This window comes from Argiope bruennichi, chromosome 2, assembly GCF_947563725.1.
Source record: "Argiope bruennichi chromosome 2, qqArgBrue1.1, whole genome shotgun sequence".
NCBI lineage: Eukaryota > Metazoa > Arthropoda > Arachnida > Araneae > Araneidae > Argiope > Argiope bruennichi.
Window position 1 is genome coordinate 133019891 of NC_079152.1, and position 21537 is coordinate 133041427.

The window sequence follows — 21537 nt, forward strand, 5'->3', positions numbered from 1 at the left end:
TAATATTCTTTGTAATCTATAATTGAGCTAAAATATGTATTTTACAGTCTAACTGTTTGACATTAGTTGATTTATAAAATAGCTACTTAAAGTATAGAATTATTAATTTATAACAAATTTTAACTCATTGGATCAGTTATTACATAAAATAACTAAGTTTTCTGTGAAATAACTAAATTTTATATTTAAAAGTAATATATATAAATACTTTAAATTCATTTGATAACTTTAATTTTACTAACTACTTTTTTACTATAAAGTTTTTGTCCCATGAAAGAAACATTGTACATCTTTTCAAAAAATTTTTTTATTATTATTTAAATAATCTCGAAATCCATTGAATCAAGCTTACTGGAATAAAATATATCAGGCAAGGAATACTTCTGCAGACTCTTTACTTTTTGATTCGCTGCTTCCTGACTCAGTGCTTCCCGACTCTGGTGCTTCTGTCGGTTCACTGGTGTCGGGTTCTGGCGATGATGTGCTGTTGCCAACGCATCGCGCATTGAATCTCAATTTTCCATCTTTCTGTTGACATAAAAAAGAAAAAATTAAGTAAGATTTAATTAATAATTTAAAACCTTTTTTCTTTATAAAAATGAAATTAAAAAAATAAAACAGTAATCCGTGAAAGAATAAAAAATTAAAAAAAAATCGCGCTTTACTAATGCTAAAAAAATATTGCCGAGTAATAATACACTTCTTGCCATTAAAATGGCAAGACCATGAAGGAAAGCAAATACAAATAACACATATATTACATGTAAATACTATAGCATAAAGACAAAATGATTAAATTTGTTAGCAATTTGGGGGTTTACAGGGGTGCGAAATTAGTTGAAATAGTTATCACCCCTAGTAGCTAAAACAGCCTTTACCGGGTTTGGCGTGTAATGGATCTAGGGTTGGATGGCAAAAAAGAGCAACTTATTTCATTCTGATTCAAATCTAAGAAACACTTCATCAACCATATTATCTCGAGAAGAGTTGCGGGTTGTCTCACAGCAACCCATGACCAGATGTTTTTAATGGATGACAGATCTGGAGAACGTGCATGCCAGGGCAACAATCGAACAGCCTGTGTATCGAAGAAGATCAAAACATGACTTGTAACATGAGGTCTTGCATTAACGTGTTTGAAGAGGGTTTTGCAAGACCCGCCTCATATGTCTGTCCTCTCGGGCGTTAGTCAAGAGAGGGCATTGAGATGTTGCATGCCGTTCAGTATGACCCTCAGCAATCCATTGATTTCCTGACTTTAAACCTGTCACTACTGATATGACCGAACAGACCATCAAAATTTTATCCTGGCAGGCCGGTTTTTGTTTCAAAGGAGAAGTACGAATAATCACCAAAGATGTTCTGCACCCTTCATTGATAAAAAAACCGACCTGCCATTGTTTCATATGATATTAACGATACGATGTTGGCTAGACGATAAAAAAATATCACCAATGGAGACATATATCAAAGCTGTTCCACCTAAATCCATTTGTGTATAACCCTCATTTTACTTGCCATTCTCATTTTTTTTTTTTTTTTTTTTTTTTGCCAAAACCTCCGTTTTATAAACGGACTAGCAAAAGAAAGATACGTTTATTTTGTTGTCATTTACTGTAGCGTTATGAAAACAAACTAATGTTTGTCGTTGGTTAATGAAATGAAGTTTATCTCTTTATATATCACTAATTTAAAAAAAAAGAACATTTATATATTTAATATTTTTTTCTAAAAATTAATGAAATTTTTTAATTTTCTAAAATCATCCATACAATCAAGTGTTGTGATAAAAAGTCATTGAAAGGACAATTATAATTTCGTCATTCAACACGATGTTTCTCAATACATTAATATTTACATGTTAATGTTTCCGACATACTACAGAATTCAAAAATATGTCATATTTATTTTTTCAATGATTGTCGATAATTCACATAGTGTTAGAAGGAGGAAGAATTTAATGGGGTTGATTCATGTTCACAAAAGAACGAAATGGACAACACCACACTGTTTCTTAGGTTCAAAAACAAAAATCTCAACAATGACCTAATCAAAATATTCTAAATATAGAGATTTTTTGCCTTGTTAAAAGTCCGTTGAATGATAAAATAACAATATCTTAATCCTATTAATAATTAATTATATTTCCACCTCAGTACCAATGGTACATGGGAAATTCCCGTGGCGCTCTGCTGGAAATAAAACGTGACCGTGGCTCCCAGACTGCTGTGGCTAGATTAAAAAATGGCCACCTTAAGTGAAAGTAGTAGAAAAATCCATCCCACTTGTAAGAATGATGTGACCATTCAGCTTCACCGGATCACATTCTGGGTTGCACCGGACTTTCTATGGGAGACTTAACATCTGATCTCCTTATTATTATATATTTTTTGATGGTTATCAACCTACTGGATCTGATCTGACATATGTCAAATCTTTTGAACATAAGTAACAACAACAACAACATTAAATATATTTCTTTTATCTGTAAGAAATTACGGATTTTGTATTTCTGTTAAAATAATGAAGTGTAGTTTTTCGCCTCTCGGCATGTCATTATTTTTTACTTACTCGTCCAGACACCTGCTTGGATTCGCAGGTGAGGCCTTCTACGCATGGGCAACGAAGAAGATATCTGCCTTTGAAATGCGCATCCTCTTCACTACAGCGGTTTCCTGCGAATATTATGAATCAAATATTGAAACAAATAAAAAAAATATTGGAATAGGGTATAGAAATTCAAAAGTAAATAATATAAAAAGACATGATTCATCTTTTGAATAGCGTTTCATTAGTTTATAAAGTATGTTGAAGCGAAATAAATTTATAAATTCCTTGGTCAAAATCTGTTTCAGATATGAAACAGATTTTGATTCATATCTGAATTCAGATAACTTAATTTTGAAATTTGATTCATATCTGATTTCAGATAACTTAATATTGCAAAACTGATGAGGATAAGGTCAATTGTGCCATCATAGCATTGCAACGGTAAAAGACTCAATTGTATTATCAGAATTTTGAAGGCTGTATAAAACCAGCTTTTCTAAAAAAAGAAGTTAAGATGTACATGTACCGGATACAAACAGGGCTAGAGACAATCAAAGAATAAAAATTTTTATTAATAAAATTTTCAAAATAGATTCCTAAATTCTTTGTTCAAAATATATTTCAGATTGATAAAACCTAAGATTGATGGTTATAAGGTTGATTGTGCCCTCACCAGTATTACACCGGTAAAAGCCTCGGTAATAGATAGGAATTATTTAGAATTTTAAAGATTGGATAAAACCAACCTTACTAAAAGAGAAATTCAAACGTACATATACAGGAGACAAACAGGACTGCAGACAGGCAATGATCAAACATTTCAAAAATTGAAGAGAAGTACTTCGTAATAATGGTTTGTTTGACGCCAGCAGCAGTATCTGCACCAACCGATAGAATTCATGAGTAAAAAAAAAAGTGTAAATATGAACAAAACTGGACTTGGTGAAACTTTAAAATCACATTATTGACTTATTTTTCCGTCAACTTTACTATCTGTCGCAATATTATTATTAAAGTGTTTTATCCTTCAATTTGTTTCGATAAATTTCAAATAAATGCCTTAATTTAAACATAGGTTATTTGGATCGAATTTTTATATCAAACAAAATATTAAAGGACAGCTTTAGTGGGAATTTTCCTACTTCATTTCATTATCTACAGCATTTTCGAATAAAATATTATCTTACCTTCAACTTCTAGCTTTCTACACTCTGCTCTTTTGAAAAATTTCTTGGGATCTCCAACGCAGCATTCGTCAGCTTCGCAATCCTCAGAAGTGTAGCATTTCTGCGGTTTGGGAGGACGAGGAGGGCGAGTGGATTTTGGATGTTTGGCGGCTGTTGCTTCCACAACCTGTATAAGAAATTTAATCTCAAACAGAACAGTGAGCAGATTTCAGCTTCGAGATGTATCGTCAAAAGGAAAATTGGTATTTTTCGATGCATCTTGGTTTTATTTATTTGTTTATTTTTATTTTTAAGGTGTATGTACACACTTGAAACTTCGAAAATCATTCAAAATATCGAATATTTTTTTATTGCTTAATAATGTTGTCTGGTCCTTTAGCTTTCAAACGATACGAAGATGTTGTCAATATTCGAAATATTTCTCGAGTTATAATTATTTTTCTTGAGGAGCTTTCATTTAAAACTCTAGTTACGGAGTTTTTAAAACTCATTTTATGAAGAATGGTATTTTTCCACTATGTTGCTTCATTCAAACAATCATAATTCAACAAGAAATGAACCAAATACAGTTATTTATATATCAAAATAATCTGTATGAAATAGCGGATGTTTTGTGCTTCAAACAATATTTATAGAAATAAATTTTTTATAGCTTTTTAAAAGTTAAAATGACAGAAAAAATCTCGCTTTTTCTATTCATTGTTGATGAAAAAATTGTTTAAAAAAACTATATATTTTTATAACTTGATTGAGGCAGACAACATGAAGACTAATAGTAGGCATCATTTCCAACTAGAATTATGTGTCTGTGCAAATTAGAATTTAAAATATCATGTTTCAAAAAATAGGCTAATTAGCTCATTAAATATAATTTAATTAATTAATAATTAGTGTAATGTGGTTTTTTCTCACTGGAATGAGTTTAAACATATATTAATGACCTACTGTGAAAAAACTGGACTTTTAAAGTTAAACTTAAAAAAAAAATCTTCAAGTGTGTACGTACACCTTATTTTTAAACGTTTTAATCAACTAGGCCAAATTACTTCATATAAAAATCAATCCAAAATTTTAATTTGAATTTGACAAAATGTTTCGCTTTTTTTTTTTCGATTTATAATTAAAACTCAATAGAGGAAGCAACTACAGATTTGGAACTTATGATAATTCAGCACTCACACTCAATCCTAATAATAGTACAATTCTTAGACATTATGAAATGATTCTTTAAAAATTTGTCGATTTATTAAATTTCTAATTCCATAATTCTTCATATAATCTAATCTCACAAAAAAAAAGTATTAAAATGCAGAAAAAATCTCCTAACAACAATTTTATTGCTTTTACTTGCTGTTTTTACTATCCAAAACAGTACATTATAATGGCTCTCATATCGAATAAGAGCGAGTTGGACATCGATTTTTCACGTTTAAGTTAAAAGGCTATCAATTCTCAATGGAAAAATTTAATTAAAAAGATGCAGATTTAAAAAAAAAAAGCTATAAATTGAGCCTTTAAATGTTGAGATAGTTTAACTGGACTAGGAATAATTTATTGGAATTTAATTTCTTTTTAATTTGAGTAAAATAATTAGAATAACATTTAAAATATGTTAGACACAAAAGGAAACTCTTGGGAAAAAAATTATCATTATATTTTGTAAAATTCAGCTTTGTTGAAAAAAATGGATCTTCTAAAAATAACTATAAGTATTTTCCTAGTATAAGTACATTTTTCTGCGAATTCAGAGAGTATAATTATGATTCATCTCCTGAAAACGGTTGTGAAAATTAAATTGGAAATTTATATTTTGTATCAATTATTATGTCTAAATGCATTTTAAGGTGGCTCAATCTATGCAGCATCATGCTTTCTAACGCCATCTAATATTTTTTTTAAAAAACTGACCACAAAAACCAAATGTAAGACTTTTCAAAATCTTTTCTCCACTTTTTTCTGAAAATCAGTGCTTGTCATACTAATTCAAATTTCAGAATAACAAAATCTTGCCGTTACTGTTTTTCAAAATCTTCAGCGTTAAATTTCAGAAGAATTAATAAAAACTGAAAAAAAAATAACAGTAAGAAATCTGGTATCAATGAATAGGTAAAAATTTAAATTCTAAGATGGTGATAAATATTTCTTGCAAAATATTTGCTAGAAAATTACTTCATAAAAATGGCAATGTCTTAGTTAATTGCTAAAATGTTGAATATCTAATTAAATTTTGCTTTTTGAAAAGTTGATGATGTGCTTTCTCTTAAAAGGAAAAAGTGAGAAAAGTTTGATTGAAATCGACCCAGTCGTTTAAAAACAGTTGCAGAACTCACATGCATAGGTGATAATAAACTTTATAAAAATGTAAAAATAATTATTGTTTACATAATAAAATTATACTTAAATTATGTATAATTATATTCCCACAAAAATATATTTAATAATTCAAAATGGATAATTTACTTAGCTTTTTTAAGCTCTTGATTGCCAATTGCAGAATTACTTTCTAACACCTATTACTATTTTTAATTAAATTAATATTTTGTATGATTATTTCTAAAACTCTGTTTAAGACACTAATTTACCTCTTTTCAGTTGAAAATTCGACTTTTTTAATTCTTTGACATACATGACATTTACTATTGAACTGACTATTAAAAATTATATTAGTAATATCAATAATTATATTAATAATTAGAAATTAAATACATTTTAAATGAAATGTATGCCGATAAATAAGGTAATAACTACAACTTTATAGTTTAAATATTATGTAAAAGAATGGAGAAATTGCAATTATTTTTTATATTAAAATAATAAAAGCTATGCAATTTAGATAAAATATTTGTTCTGTAGATAATGATAATTACAATTAGAAAATGCACATACCAGAAAAGTGCACAACGCTACGATAACCAAGTACTTCATGTTGATGATAATTCTGTCTATTCAATAAACACTATTCTGATATGGTGCGATTACCTTTTATAGGAATCAGTAAGTGCATAAAGGGAACTTAAGGAGAGCTTAAAGCTGCGCTATGATAAAGTTGATAAGGTAGCATTGTCGTCAATATTTGTACTAGATAAAAGTCCTTTTCATTGCTATCGTTTAAAAGTAAAACTCTATCTTTTTACATGGACTTGAATATTTTTTTTACATAACCAACCTTTGCTATTCTTGTTTAAATCATATTACTTTACATTTAATAAGTATTTTTCATTATTTCTGAAACGGCCGAAGGTTCACGATAATATTACAATGTATATATCTTTAAAAAACGAAATAAGTTTCATTTGCTCAAATTTAAACAAGTTTGATTGCTTTTAAATAAATTGATTATCAAGTTATCCATATATTTCGGGAATCTGAATTCTGAATAATGTGATTTTTATTGTAATTCTTAAATAATGCAATGTCCATACGCTTTGCAAATAAAGGATCAAAATTTTGTCTTTCCCGTTGCGTTGAAAATATCAATAAATTATATTGAAAATAATTTTCTAAAAACTACATTTTTAAAGATAATTTTCACAAAAAATTATTTTTATATAATTAATTATAAACATTAATATAATTAATTATAAACATTAATATAATTAATTATAAACATTAATATAATTAATTATAAACATTAATATAATTAATTATAAACAAAAGTTGTGAAATGTTCTTTTATGATAATTTTTAATGTACTTTTTTTAGACATGTAAAATTGCATTTTTCATTAAATCTCTATAAACCATAATTTCGGATATAGATAAAAAACATTAAAAAATTTGTTTGTTATTTAAAAAATTAGCCTCTTTTAATCCAAAACGTTGATGTTTCTATTTTATTTCAATCAATTTTGAAAAAAAGAAATAATTTCTGAAAAAAAATATGATTTATTACAATTTTCCTATATTATAAAGTAATTCAACTGTGAATATTTTTTTGGCAACTGAAAAATATTTACTTTAGTCTTTATTATATATACAGTACTGTGCGAATTAATTGGGACAAACATATTTTTTTAAGAAAATTGTTCCTTTCGCGGGGATTTTCTACTTCGAACCGGTTTCAACTGCATTTTCTTACAACACGTGACTACCCTTGACTGGTCTAAACCGGTTTGATGACGTGATCATGACATGTCGAAAATTTTTCCCTTCAGTTGCTATGAGTAGTAGTCGCTTGTGTGAATTGTCTCCTTCTGTCGTGTATTTATATAAAGGTTATCACTCCCAGGAAAAGGACTAGAATTGTTACCCTTAGTCAGACTCTATGACTGCGAGGGATATTGCTGCAGCAGTTGGATTGGAAAATCCAATATTTCTAGGATTATTAGTCAGCAAAAGAATTTTTTGACAGTCTCTCCAAAACGAAAGAGTAAATGTGGACGCAGACGCAGGACCACACCTCGAACAGACAAATTTCTTGTACGAAATAGTACGAAGCATCCTTACAAAACAAGTAGAGATCTTCAGAGAGAATTATTAGCTACTGTTGTGAGCGTGGATTCATCGACAGTTCGACGAAGGCTTAGTGAAGCTGGGAAATTTGCCAGAAAAGCAATGGGAAAACAGTTATTAACACTTGCAATGAAGTAAAAACGTTTGGATTTGGTCAGGAAATATCAATCCTGAACTGCACAAGATTGGAAGAAGGTTGTATTTAACGACGAAACGTATTTTCTTGTGCAAGAGTTTCGACCCAGATTTGTCAGGCGAAGTGGTGGAGAACCCATCAGGGAACAACATCTTATCCAATTGAGAATGCTATCAAAGTCTGGTTTCGTGATAACGAAATAAAAATTTATGTTCTAATTGAGTGGAATCCATGCAAAATCACTAGAATGGCATCGTAAACAACTTTCAAATGCCTTAAAAGACTGATTCTGATTTCACACTATTCATATATTCTGGTTACTTTTAAAGTCGGGTAATGTATACTTAGTTCTCATAGACTGGCTTCTTTTTATGTGCAATATAATAACTGTACATAATTTTTTTACTTTATAAGATTGTATGCAAACACAATTTATTTAACACAGTTTCGACATCGACAAATATTTTAAAATTGACTGATAACGTATTCTACTCGGTATCCAATTTAGGGGCCGCGGTGAGCTGGTGGTAAGGTCTCGGCTTGTGAGCGGTAGGGTTTCAGGCTCGAGACCCGATTCCACCGGGGAACCGTCTTGTAAGGGAATCTGCTGCACGTTAAACCCGTCAAAGTCGAACGTCTTCAGATTGGTGTGGTGTGCCGAGGGGGATGTCAGCTCAGGTGTCATCCTTGTCATCTCACAGCGGTTCAAAAGTACGAGGTCCGTCTCAAAATAGCCCTAGTGTTACTTTTCAACGAGACATTAATATAACGAAACTAAACAAATCCGTATCCAATTTTTTTCATGTCTATCTTCATCAAATATTATTACGAATTTTTTCAATCAACATAATATCTTTTGAGTCCCTTCTTGTTGAATTAAACCTTTCAGTTCTTGTATTTAAAAAGACTTTTTACAAGTTCAGAAAGTTCTGAAAGGAGAAATAGCAGTACTTCTCCATTATTACAACATGTGTCAGGTGAATATCTATGTCATTTTGTCGCACTGCAAATTGAAAAAACAGCTTATATTAATTGAACAGCATCCTAAAGATATATCAACAATGTTTTCAAACTCCTAAGTCAAACCGGAATTAGATTTATACGCGCTCATACTCCAATGCCTAATTTAAAAGAATCATATTTTCTCTGAGACAATTTGCTTTTTTCTGCCTGAACTCGGATATTATGTAGCCCTTCAGGTTTTCTTTGTTTTCTATTCGCTTTACTTTCAACTTCTAGTTTGTTTTAGTTGTATTAACGTCTCTTTAAAGCAACATTAGGGCTGTTTTGGTAAGGGCTTCTTAATTTCAAAATCACAGTATTCAGTCTTCAATACTTTAGTGCGCATTCTTTTCACAGCTGAAAACTTACCTAAAGAAGTATATTTCTTTGGAGTTACAACTCAAAATTCCATTTTCTCTTATGCGTGGAGTTGCAGGAAAAAACAAACAGTACAATGTCAATAATTTATTTAACGTGATTAAAGACATAAATTAAAAAAAAAACATTAGAAAATAATATATCTCATAAATAAATATTTGAAGAGAAGTACACTTTGCAAAATAAAGCATCAAAATGTATTAGTGGAAATCCATTAAGTTTAAATACAAAAATATAAGATATTGATCTAGTGAGGGAAAAAGCCTCATGAAATAAAATGTCGTCTTGGATCACATGTTAAATAAACAGAGAAAAAAATTGCAATTGTTTGTAGAGGAAAAGTGACTTGAAAAACTTTATATAATAATTAAAACTAAAAAAAAGTTATATATATATATATATTCTATAACTAACTGAATAATACTTGAATGCACAATGCACATTTTGAATCCTTGAACATATAGTGTATATTATGTATTTCTTTTACCACACTCGTGGAATTTCAAATCACTAAAATTGTTGGTTAGTACAGAAACAGAAAAAAGTGATTAGTTTGCCGCTCTCTGTAAATAGAGAATTTGCTTCGCGATTGCAATAGAAGAGAAGAAGCAGAATGCAGTTTTAAAGTGAGAGTAAATTGGATAGATTTAAAGAGAGAGAGGTGGCTGAGACGTGAAGGCAGAGAGATTAATATATACGTTTTGGAGAAACGTAACGGTACATTTCATAGGTAGAAAGCAAATAAGATTTTCTTAATCTGCACAGCCTTTGTTTTTGTGATGTCTATTTTACAGATGTTGTTGATTCTCGTGTAATTTAAAGAAACATATGCGAAACATTTTTAAATTTGCAATCAATGGCTAGTAAAATTCGTTTTTGATAAGCCCTGAATCTTCACTAAAGAACAAACTGAGGAGATGCTGCAAAATATTATCCCTACTGGGACAATCTCTGATTTTTGATTCTCTAGACATTAAATTTTAAAATCTAAATATTTGAAATTTTTCATCAAAAACATTTTGCAGTAATCCCTTATAACAAAATACTCACTGTTATAATTTATTTGGGTTCTTTCTTTCTTTAGTTGAAGTATTTCCTTTGCAGAATGTATTAAAAGGAGCAATATTACGAAGCCATCTGTTACGAAGTAGCAATTTGGTACATTGCTTCTAGCATAAAACAAACTGCTTTTTTTCAGCATTATTGCAATGCATTATTAACACTTTTTAGTGTAATGGGTTGATGCATGTATAGTTCTTATTACTGGAATTCTGTGAAATGTTATTTAAATACATAATTGCCTCCAAATAGTTGAGGTAATGTCTTATTATGAGATAAGTCTAATGTGGAAAGCAATAATCATGGTTGGCAAATATTTTGAAAGCATTCGATCCATTTAATGCTCATGAAATTGTTTTTTCTTTCAAGAATTTATAAATTGCTCCACAGAATTAAAATCTAATTGCAGTTTATTTATTTAGTTTTTGTCGAATGCTTGCGACGTATGATATATTAACTAATTATGATTAAGACCCAGTAAGATTAACACGTATATTTTAACGGTTATATTGAATTTTAAATTAAATATATTAGTCTATAATTAAATATAAATATAACTTTTTTATTTATTTTATTTCAATCTAAAAGAAAACCGATTATTCAGATAATAGTTATAACTATCATTTATTAATACATCCATTGGTTCAAGTATAGTAATCTCATCCTATTTTATCAAATGAATGCTGCCTTTCATACATAAATGAATATTTTTGTAGATGAAAAAATAATATACGATCCCGAATTAAGCTGTAATGCGTGCTTTATGGAATTAAAAACTATAAGAGCCGTTTTTATTTTTGTGGAATTGTTGAATAATTATAATAAATAGGATTATAATGAAATACTTAATTATAACTTTTTATATTATAAAGCTGGGAATTGACAGGTAAAAAAGTATTATAATATGTAATAATAAAGGTTTAATACCTTTTATTTTTTTTCTATATTCGTCTGTTTCATTATTTATTTTAAATTTGTTGAACAGAATCGAAAAAAACTGCAAAAAGGCTTTTTGAATAAAGGACTTTCGAAATTGTTTTAAATAGATAAGTATAAAAAAGGAAAAAAATTTCTAATTTCCCTTTTATAATATACAAAGCAATATACCTTTTTGACGTTCAGAAATTAATTTAATTCCTTTGTGAATGAATTCTATCGAAGGACTTATAAATAATTTATTAAAAGTATAAAAATATTTTTGTCCACTATATATATATATGATTTAAAAAATTTTGTATTTATATTATGCTTAATGGAATAGAGATGGTTTTCAAAAAAAAATAATAATAACGTACCAGGAAAGTGTAAAAATTTACTATAATCAAGTTTTAGGTGATCTTTATTTTTCTGTTATTTTCATGAACTTATATTTTGTTATGAAACCATATTTCATGTGAATCAATAGATGCATAAAATTAATATTAAAGGAAATCAATTCTGTTTACAAGATAAACTCAACAGTATAAAATTGATAAGATAGTTCACCTGCAGTCTATAACAGATGAAAAATCTCTTTACAATACCTGGTATTTTACCTCTTATTCTCTGACAGAACTTCGTGGTAGTTCCGAAAAACATAAATAAAGAATGGGGAAATTAAGGTTAAACTAAGAATTTCTGACTAATTTTATTGATTATTCATAACACATTTATAAAATTTGTTCGAATGACCCATATTGTAATCGAAAGACATCTTTTCGAACAATGATAATTTTTTGTGATTTCGTAAGCCTTACAATAGCGATAATATTAATATTTTTGGATACGCATTCGTATTAATTTATTATTAAATGTTTTCTTGAAAATTATGGGAACGACTGACTAAAATTCAGACTGATTAAAATATATACAAGATATTACCGGGCGTTTTAGTTTATTAAAAATTTTCTTTGTACGGTGTGCGATACGCTCTTACAAACCGAATACAAAAGAAATTTAGTTATATTATTTCACATACATAGATAGCTTCAGTCACATTTTCTTGACAGTAATTACAGTAAAGATGGTAACTCTCAAACAGAAGACCTTCTACGTTTTACAGGTGACTATTTTTAAATCTAGAATTGTGAATTTTTTCAGCAGTCCTATCATAGAAATTTTAATTAAATGTGAATAACATCCTTTGATGATGCACTTATAGGATGCCCAAGTAAAACGAATGACTTTCCCTTAATGTGCGCAAAAGATCCTATCAAACTTTCGAAAGAATTATGCTCTTGCCCCTCTAATTTCCACTGTATTCTACAACTTTCAGTGCTCTAAGTAGATTATATTTATGAAACTCTTTGGATTTTGTTTTTATGTTGTTTGGCAAGTTGCCTTTTTTTAATATTTGCATAATTCGCGCTTCAATACAATTTTATATCTTAAATGTTGTTTTCTCAAAGTTTAAATTTTTGTATGATTTTCTTACAAAAAATATCACAAATCAATAATGCAATTAATATTTTTTTTTGTTCAAATCTGGTAAAATAATTCCTTAATATGTTCTGCAGATCCTGATATACAGAATAAGCTATCTGTTGATCCTCACAATGCAAAAAAAAAAAATCGGAAATTTTGTGTTATTCATCAGTTAATACTTATATTAATAGATTAGATTGTAATTTAGCTTATTTCTTAGATCAGGAGCGAGATAGTATTATCGGCAAGATTTTAAGCAACTCAATTAATAAACTAACTAGAAGTTTTGTTTTTTACTATATTTTTGTTTAGCTCCCTCCATTAAATGTATAATTCTTTGAATTAAAAAAATATTTGGCTTTTAACTGGTATATTTATATCATATCTACTGGTGTATCATATATACCTTTTCAGAACGATTATTTAAACTGGTATAATTTAAGCAATATATGTATTGTATACCACGTTTTAATACATATCTTTAGAACGTAGTTATATATCAGCCTATTTTTCCATTATTATAAGTAGCCTTGGTGACTTTCTGTTAATTTACTTGAATAGAAATAATAGCTTATTTGAAGAAATCCGATTCGAAAACCGATTCGAACCCACACATATCCATACTCCAGAAGATGATTAAATCTAATGTCGATAATCAAACATTCTATTGCTGGCGGAGAAAATTGGAATTTATAGGTTTATCCTAAAATAATCTTCAGGTTACTTCAAAATGGGTGTCAATAGAACTAATTCAAAACTAGAAATAGTCATTCGAATGTTGATTAATTATGTGTCGTGCGACCTAAAGTTCTCATACTGAACAATTATAGAGGAAACTATTATATATTACTCTTTATATGGATTTGTTGCATTCTTTATTGAAGGCAAAATAGAGAAACCTGAATAATTTTGAAATTTCAATGTTCTTTAGTATGTATTCTCTAAAGCATTTCATTTTAAATTGTATTATGATTAAGTTAAAATGAACCATAGTTAAAATTCTTAGTATTATAGAATAAAAATTACTTTTTTCTTTATCTTTATAATATCAGATACACCAGGCGTTGCTCAGGGTTAAAATCATTTCACATTTAATATTTTGAACGTGAAAATTACTTTTGTATAAAACATTATAATATGCAAAAATCCTTTTATTGTCTATTGCCTGCTTTTATTAAAATTTAAAATATTAATTGAGCTGGTCTATTTTTAAAAAGAAGTATCGATAGCTAATATTCTTCATAGAGTATTTATATTTGTTGTATTAGTACTATATTATTCTCTAATGTTGAAGTGTAAGAAAGAACAACTTCATTTGAACAACTGGCTTAAGCTCAGTTTTAAGACTGTTTATGTCATTACTTCAGTAGAAAAGAAAGCAGCGTGGAAAGATATATTAAAAAAAGGAGAAATTTAAAATAGCAGTGATATAAGAATACAAACTATAAAAAAGACGAAGAAAGGTTTTGTAAATTATTATGGGAAAACAAAATTAAAATTTCAAACAAATCGCACCGAGGTTCATATTCTACCCTCCAAAGTATGCCAGATTTGGTAGCACTAGGTCAAATGTAGAATAGCCAAACGCACACGCACATTTCTTTTTTTTTTTAATAACTAATGTTATTACTACGCTTTTAAAAGTAAAAGAAATATCATATCATTAGTGAAATTGTGAATGTAAATAAACGTCATTTTTCTGAGACATTCAATTTAGTAAAACTGTTATAAAATGATTACAGAAACAAAGAAAAATACAACAAACATGCTTTATCTCATTTTAAAGCAGAAAAGTTACAAGTTTATGTAAATCAGCATATCGAAGAGTTTTACTGCGCTTCTTCTTCGGATTCCTTCGATTCATTCGATTCTCCGGAATCTGTGGTTACTGAATCTGTTACTTCTACGTCTGGCTCGACGGTAGACGATCCGGGTTTGACACATCGGTCATTGATTCTTATTATGCCTTGCTGTAAAAGATTTAAAAAGGATTTATGCACTTTCTTTTCTGATACTCTTTTTCTTAATGCAAGAGCAGTGTGAATATTGCGAAAAGAAATTGTTTTTATTTAGAACAATGTTATGCTACGACAAAATAGAAAGAAATTGTCTCCAATTTTCTAGAAATATTATCAGTATTCATGACATATATTGAGAAGCAGATTATCGAATGTTCGGATAAATCATTGACTCATGGTGATAAAATTGCTTTATATATTACCTCAAGTATCTAATAAGATATTTTTATAAAATTTAGTTGAATTCTCTTCAGTGCAAAAGAGGACACAATTTTGGAATTCTGACAGCAAGAATTCTGTTGCCCATTTAACAAATGGAGAATGGTGGTAACTATGTTGAAAAAATACTATACCACTAAATGATATATAATGGATTTATGAATGAAAACGGGTTGCTGCTTTTTTATATATATATATTTCGAACAACTCTTGTATTAAAAAAATAAAAGCTTTCCAATATTGCGACAGCCGAAGTATGGACACAAAAATGAACCATATTTCTTCCATCACTGTTAAACATTGGATAATGCATCTAAGGAAATTGGGAACATTTGTATCTTCAAAAAATTGATTTTTAAAAACTTTTAGTCTAATAAAACAGAAGCCATTTCGCTTTACAGAAATGTATAATTTGTATGGGTTTGAAAAGTCAAAAGTTCTTAAATTATCCTTTAACAATACATCTAAAAAGAACTCCTTTACCTTTTTTTCCTTCAAATTTCGGTACTCATATAATGCGTTATATTCATTAAATGCTTATAAAATTTTATACAATAGTATTCACAAACATTATGCATCAGTTAAACATATTTTTATTCTTTCTGTGTAATTATATTGATCATTAGAGGCTATTTATCATGCAAAATATCATGTTTCTTAGATATTCTAGCTACATGACATTAATTTTTTTTTGAATTTTTATTATTAACATATTAAAATGAAAAATAATTCACTACATTTATTAAAGTTATGTTCATATATTATATTCATTTTGGATTAAGTTTACTCAAAATTACTTTTTCTGGGCATAACGATTTGTGATTACGAACTTGAAAATTCATCACAAAACATATTCAGTTTTCCATTAAAAATAAATACTTTAAGAAACAATCATTTTTCAACTCTTTTAAAATTAAATTAAAGCTTTTGTTCTATACCTCCTAAGTTTTCTGTCATATATTGAATTTTACTTGCGAAAAAATTCTCATTAAAACTGAAATTAGGGTAAGTTTCATTCTTTAGAATGTCTTCTGAGTTCCTATAGGTTTAAAAAAAATTGTATATTATATATTACCTTTGTTTCAACTGTTCTTCTTGGTTCGCAAGAAAGGCCTTCTGCGCATGGGCAACGACCAATAAATCTTCCATTGAGGGCCAATTCTTCTGGGCTGCAGCTTTTTCCTGCCGAGACAAAAGAAAATTGAATTTCAATAGACGAAGTAATGCCAAACTAAAAAGGATGCGATTTCATATTAAAGAACGAATTCGAATTTTTATTAATATATTCAAATAGGGAACGCCTAAGATATCCAAACATATATATTCATCCCTCCTGTAACCCGCTTAATTCATTCTGTACGCTTTCGAAAGTGTACAACGTTTTGTTCAGTTATTATACCGTCCCGTTTTCAAGCAACACTAGTGCTACCTTGGGACAGATCTCGTAATTTTGAACCACGGTCAGATGACTAGGACGACACCTCAGCTGGCACCTCCCCTCTCCAAACTTCCACACCACACCAGTGGGGGGGGAACTGTTCAAATGAAATTAATATGTTCAGCACTAGCACAACAGTGTGATTTAAAAAAATCGTGCTGTATAAAAATACTCGAGTTTGTTAAGCCGTATTCTGCACATAGCACATATCTCATAATTGGAGGAATAATGCATGATTCATGAGAAGTTTATTGAAATAAAAACCAAACCCATGAAAAGACATATATATTCTAGTTTTATATCGAATTTATCGGTTCTGACTTTTTTGCTTACACCTATACTAACTGCTCTTCGTACCCTAATCCCACATTAATATATATGATTATTAACATCTCTTTATATAACACTATTACACAGAGGCATTTTCATTTTTAACAGTTATGCAAAATATATTATTTATTGATAAACATACATATTTAATTAAATTAAAAAAAATTCTCAAGTTTCCTCACACCCTCGAAAAATCTGTCATGCTGTTAAATTAAACTCAAAATGAATTTAGAATATCTTTCTAAATTAAAATTATTTCAAGCTGAATATTGTTATTCTCTTTTTTTTTTCAATGAAATATGATTTGGATGAGAAATATCAATTCTTACAACAAAGTTTTATCTTTTCTTCTATTTTCAGTCTATTTCTTCTATTTTCAGTCTATTTCTTCTATTTCAGTCTAATCCTTTTTTTTTTTTTTTTTGTTCCTCCTGAAATTATTTCACTTATCCTGGCGCATAAGTGTACCTGAAGTTGAGAAATGCTAATTTAGTTGCATTTTAGGCTTTTTTTTTTTTTTTAAGCATTGTGAAAATTTATTCCAGTCAGGCTCTGCAGTTTTGAGTCATGGTGGTATGATAAAGTTGATGACTTAGATGGCATTCACATTTCCACGCCACACCAGTGATAAGATGTTTCACCTAAAACATCCAATTTAATGTGAACCGACACATTATTTTACATACCTTAAAGATCTTTGGTGAAATTGGTTTCGAATGTGAATCCCTGTCCTTCGGAGAATATATCACCAGGCTACCAATTTTTTAAGTGGCATTTATTAAATGATATTTGATAATTCAAATTGTTCTCTCTGGAATATTTTATTCAGAAAAACTTTGAATTTGACTGTGAAATTCCGATGAATTACAATTTATTTAACTAAAAGTATATAATAACGATCAATTTAAAAAATTTTCACCTAGAATCTTCATTGGGTATTTCCACTGTGACTTGATTAAAAATTCAGCTATAATTTAAAGGAGACTTAATAGTATTTATTTAAATAATATCTTCTTTATTACAGTTGCAACATAATTTATCTTCATCATTTTATTTAGTATAACTACCTGAATTCAATCAACAGCTGATGCAGATTTATCGATCCCCCCCCCCAAAAAAAAACATTTATTGTTATATTAGAAATAAAAAGTAAAACTGTGTATTCTTCCTTTTTGTCTTTTAAAGCTTTGGGAAATGAAAACTCATCACATTTACTTTCGGAACAGCAGTGCTGATATTGGCAGTTCATTGCAACAACAATTTATCATTTTTATGGAATCTTGCAGTTATCTTATTTTTATTTCCTCGATACAAAAGCAATAAACTCCATTTCTCTAGTAGCACACAAATACCGTACAATATTGTAAGACACTGATCAGTATTCGCAATACTGTATTACATGGTGCAATATTGATTAATATCATATAATATTGTACAACAAACTATGCTACCTGAGTTGATTGCATATAAAACATCTTTCTACACATCTTCCTGACTACTCACCTTCAGTTGCCAACTTCACGCACTTCCCCTTTCTGAAAAAGAAAGGTCCGCTTACAACACAGCATTGGTCGGCTTCGCAGTCTTCGGCAGCGTCGCATGGTGCTGGTCTGGGAGGACGAGTACCACGGGTGGGACGTGGTGGACGAGTTCCTCTCGAAGGGGGTGGGGGTCGACTACCCTTGGGAGGTGGAGGAGGGCGGCTGCCCCTGGGAGGTGGAGGGGGTGGAGGAGCGCTTACTTCCACCACCTGTAAATGAATATCAAAGATCCTTCAAAATAATGAAATGTGACATCTTTGACAATTATGCGAATAAAAGCTGTTTTCTTCCTAGACTGTTTCGTGAAGAAATTGACAAATGTGGAATGATTTTTTTTATTTGCAGATATTTTCAAAGAGATTTTTATTTGATTATTTCGGATGCAATAGAAGATAATAAATCACAATTCTTTACAGATTGCAAGCCTCGAATCAAAGCATATACACCTTCGAAAATATTACCTTTTCATCCATTTTTAAATTTTAAAATATTAATTTTCTTTTCTCTGTCGTTGTCTAAAAAGTATATAGCGATCTTGTTTAGCAAATGTATTTCCATAATTCAAGAAATTAGAAAGTTATGCTTTTATAAAGGATACTTTTTAACATTATTCCTGTTATTGGATTATGTATATTGACTTATTGACTGAAGCTGTTTAACAAATGTCATTTTGCAGTTTTTCCTTAGGCTGTTAAATTCTTTTTATTTTTTCGTGGTGTTCATTGAAGAGTAATCCCAATAATATTTATACTACACATATGAAGAATTTATATTTTATCCATAACGCTGATAAATATGCAAATGTTTCATTTCATTCCTGTTTCAGTAAATAATCCGCATACTTTAATAGTTCATATTTCTTGAAATTAAATCCCACAATAGAAAATATATAACATTTATTTATCTATTGTTATTTTTCTGTTTTAAGCAAGAATATTTGCAGTTTTACATTTTATATTGTCTCTTTCTTCTAAATATTTTTTTCAATGTCTAAAAACACGTAATATTCGTTTTACGAAATTTTTTTCCCATTTCCTTTTTTTTTTTTTTATCATTTTTCTTTATTATGAATTATATCGCAATGTAGGCAAAATATAACATAATATATATAATATTATATCATTAAAAAACATTAATCATGTAACGAGAAATAAACTGATATGAAAAAAAAAAAAATTCTTCCAGATTCGTTTAAATTTTTTAATACATTTTTTTTACTAACAATTTTATTTAATTCTTCACTATAAGATAACACATATTGAAATCATTTTGATTTCTGGATCTTAAATTACTTTTGAAGGATTTTATAATTTTTTCCTATATTCTACTTCAAGTGCGAAAGTTTTTTTTTGTGTGTGTGTGTTTTTTACAAAATTTCAATAAGAGCTTTTCTACAAGAAAAAATAATTAATATGTATTATTAATATATAAATATATTGATTTTATATCTTATAAGTATTGTACTGTTATCATTCATTTATTATAGTATGATTATATCACTTTATACCACTAAAAAAAGAGTTAAGATCATATACTTTTTTACAGTATACCGTCAATAATTTTTTTCCTATTCGTTAAAAATATACAGGGTGTTCATTAATTATTGTCGGGGTTTCCGTACCTCATAACTTTCGAATAAAAAATATTATGCAAAAACCGATTACGTATTCGTAAATTACAACTCAAAGAATTTTATTAATGATATTAAAGTGTAAAGCTTGCACAATTTGCACTTTGTAGGCATTCAGCTGAAGGCGATTATGAATTCGTAAATTACAACTCAAAGAATTATGTATTCGTAAATTACAACTCAAAGAATTATGTATTCGTAAATTACAACTCAAAAAATTATGTATTTGCAAATTACAACTCAAAAAATTATGTATTCGTAAATTACAACTCAAAGGATTATGTATTCGTAAAGTACAACTCAAAGAATCGCCTTCAGCTGAATGCCTACAAAGTGCAAATTGTGCAAGCTTTACACTTTAATATCATTAATAAAATTCTTTGAGTTGTAATTTACGAATACGTAATTGGTTTTTGCGTAATATTTTTTATTCGAAAGTTATGAGGTACGGAAACCCCGACAATAATTAATGAACACCCTGTATATCTGAATTCTTTGTTGTGTTATTGTTTCTTTACTTTCAAATGGTGCACAATCTTTTTTTATCAATTATTATTAACACTAGAAATATTTACTTATTGATTACAATAAATGCTACAGATATTTGCTAATACAGTATTGCAAGGACGAAACATCAGGAAGGCTATGCACACTTACCAAAAACACGCACAGTGCGATGACAATCAGGTATTTCATCTTGAGGATTCCAGTGATTTCAACACCCATAAAATTTCAGCTTGTGTTCCACCCTTTTATAAGGAAGCTTGGAAATGTAAATGAACTTTAATAATGCTTTAAGGCGTCATAAGTAACTGATAACAAAATGTATTGTAGGCCATTTTTAGACCTGATAAACCTCTTTCTATTATTTATTGATTGCTTTCATTGCGGACTTCTGTTATTTTCTATTTCCTATCTTAACAGCACTTGAGAGCAGCCCTAGTATTGAGGAATTTCACATTCAATATAATCAACTGCCCAAAGTGCGTTCAAATACGTTATCAATTTATAGAAACGTGAAAAGATCAAAGATGTCAGCGGTATTGTTTATCGTATCTTCATGACTTAAGTGTATTAAACTCGACAGGATTTGATCATATCATGTTTTTTTTTTGTTCATTACGTAATTCTGCAATATATTATTCAATAAAACAAATAAAAGATGTCATAAATATTTATTTTATATATTTTTCTT

The 21537-nt window shown here is 28.9% G+C and overlaps 3 protein-coding genes across 4 annotated transcripts in view; 1 reads left to right on the plus strand and 2 right to left on the minus strand.

Annotated features, from left to right (window-relative positions):
- LOC129962384 (voltage-dependent calcium channel subunit alpha-2/delta-3-like) overlaps positions 1 to 21537 on the plus strand; it is a 452772-nt gene that overhangs the window by 159589 nt on the left and 271646 nt on the right. The gene's annotated exons all lie outside the window — the stretch shown is intronic.
- On the minus strand, positions 290 to 6733 carry LOC129962391 (uncharacterized). The gene is made up of 4 exons (XM_056076145.1): positions 6624 to 6733; positions 3738 to 3903; positions 2572 to 2675; positions 290 to 528 (listed from the first exon to the last, which is right to left on the minus strand). The coding sequence occupies exons 1-4, from the start codon at positions 6660 to 6662 to the stop codon at positions 367 to 369; spliced, it is 471 nt and encodes a 156-aa protein (XP_055932120.1). The 5' UTR covers positions 6663 to 6733; the 3' UTR covers positions 290 to 366.
- Positions 14922 to 21156, minus strand: LOC129962389 (uncharacterized). Its single transcript, XM_056076143.1, has 4 exons — positions 21000 to 21156; positions 18675 to 18921; positions 16479 to 16585; positions 14922 to 15136 (listed from the first exon to the last, which is right to left on the minus strand). The coding sequence occupies exons 1-4, from the start codon at positions 21066 to 21068 to the stop codon at positions 14996 to 14998; spliced, it is 564 nt and encodes a 187-aa protein (XP_055932118.1). The 5' UTR covers positions 21069 to 21156; the 3' UTR covers positions 14922 to 14995.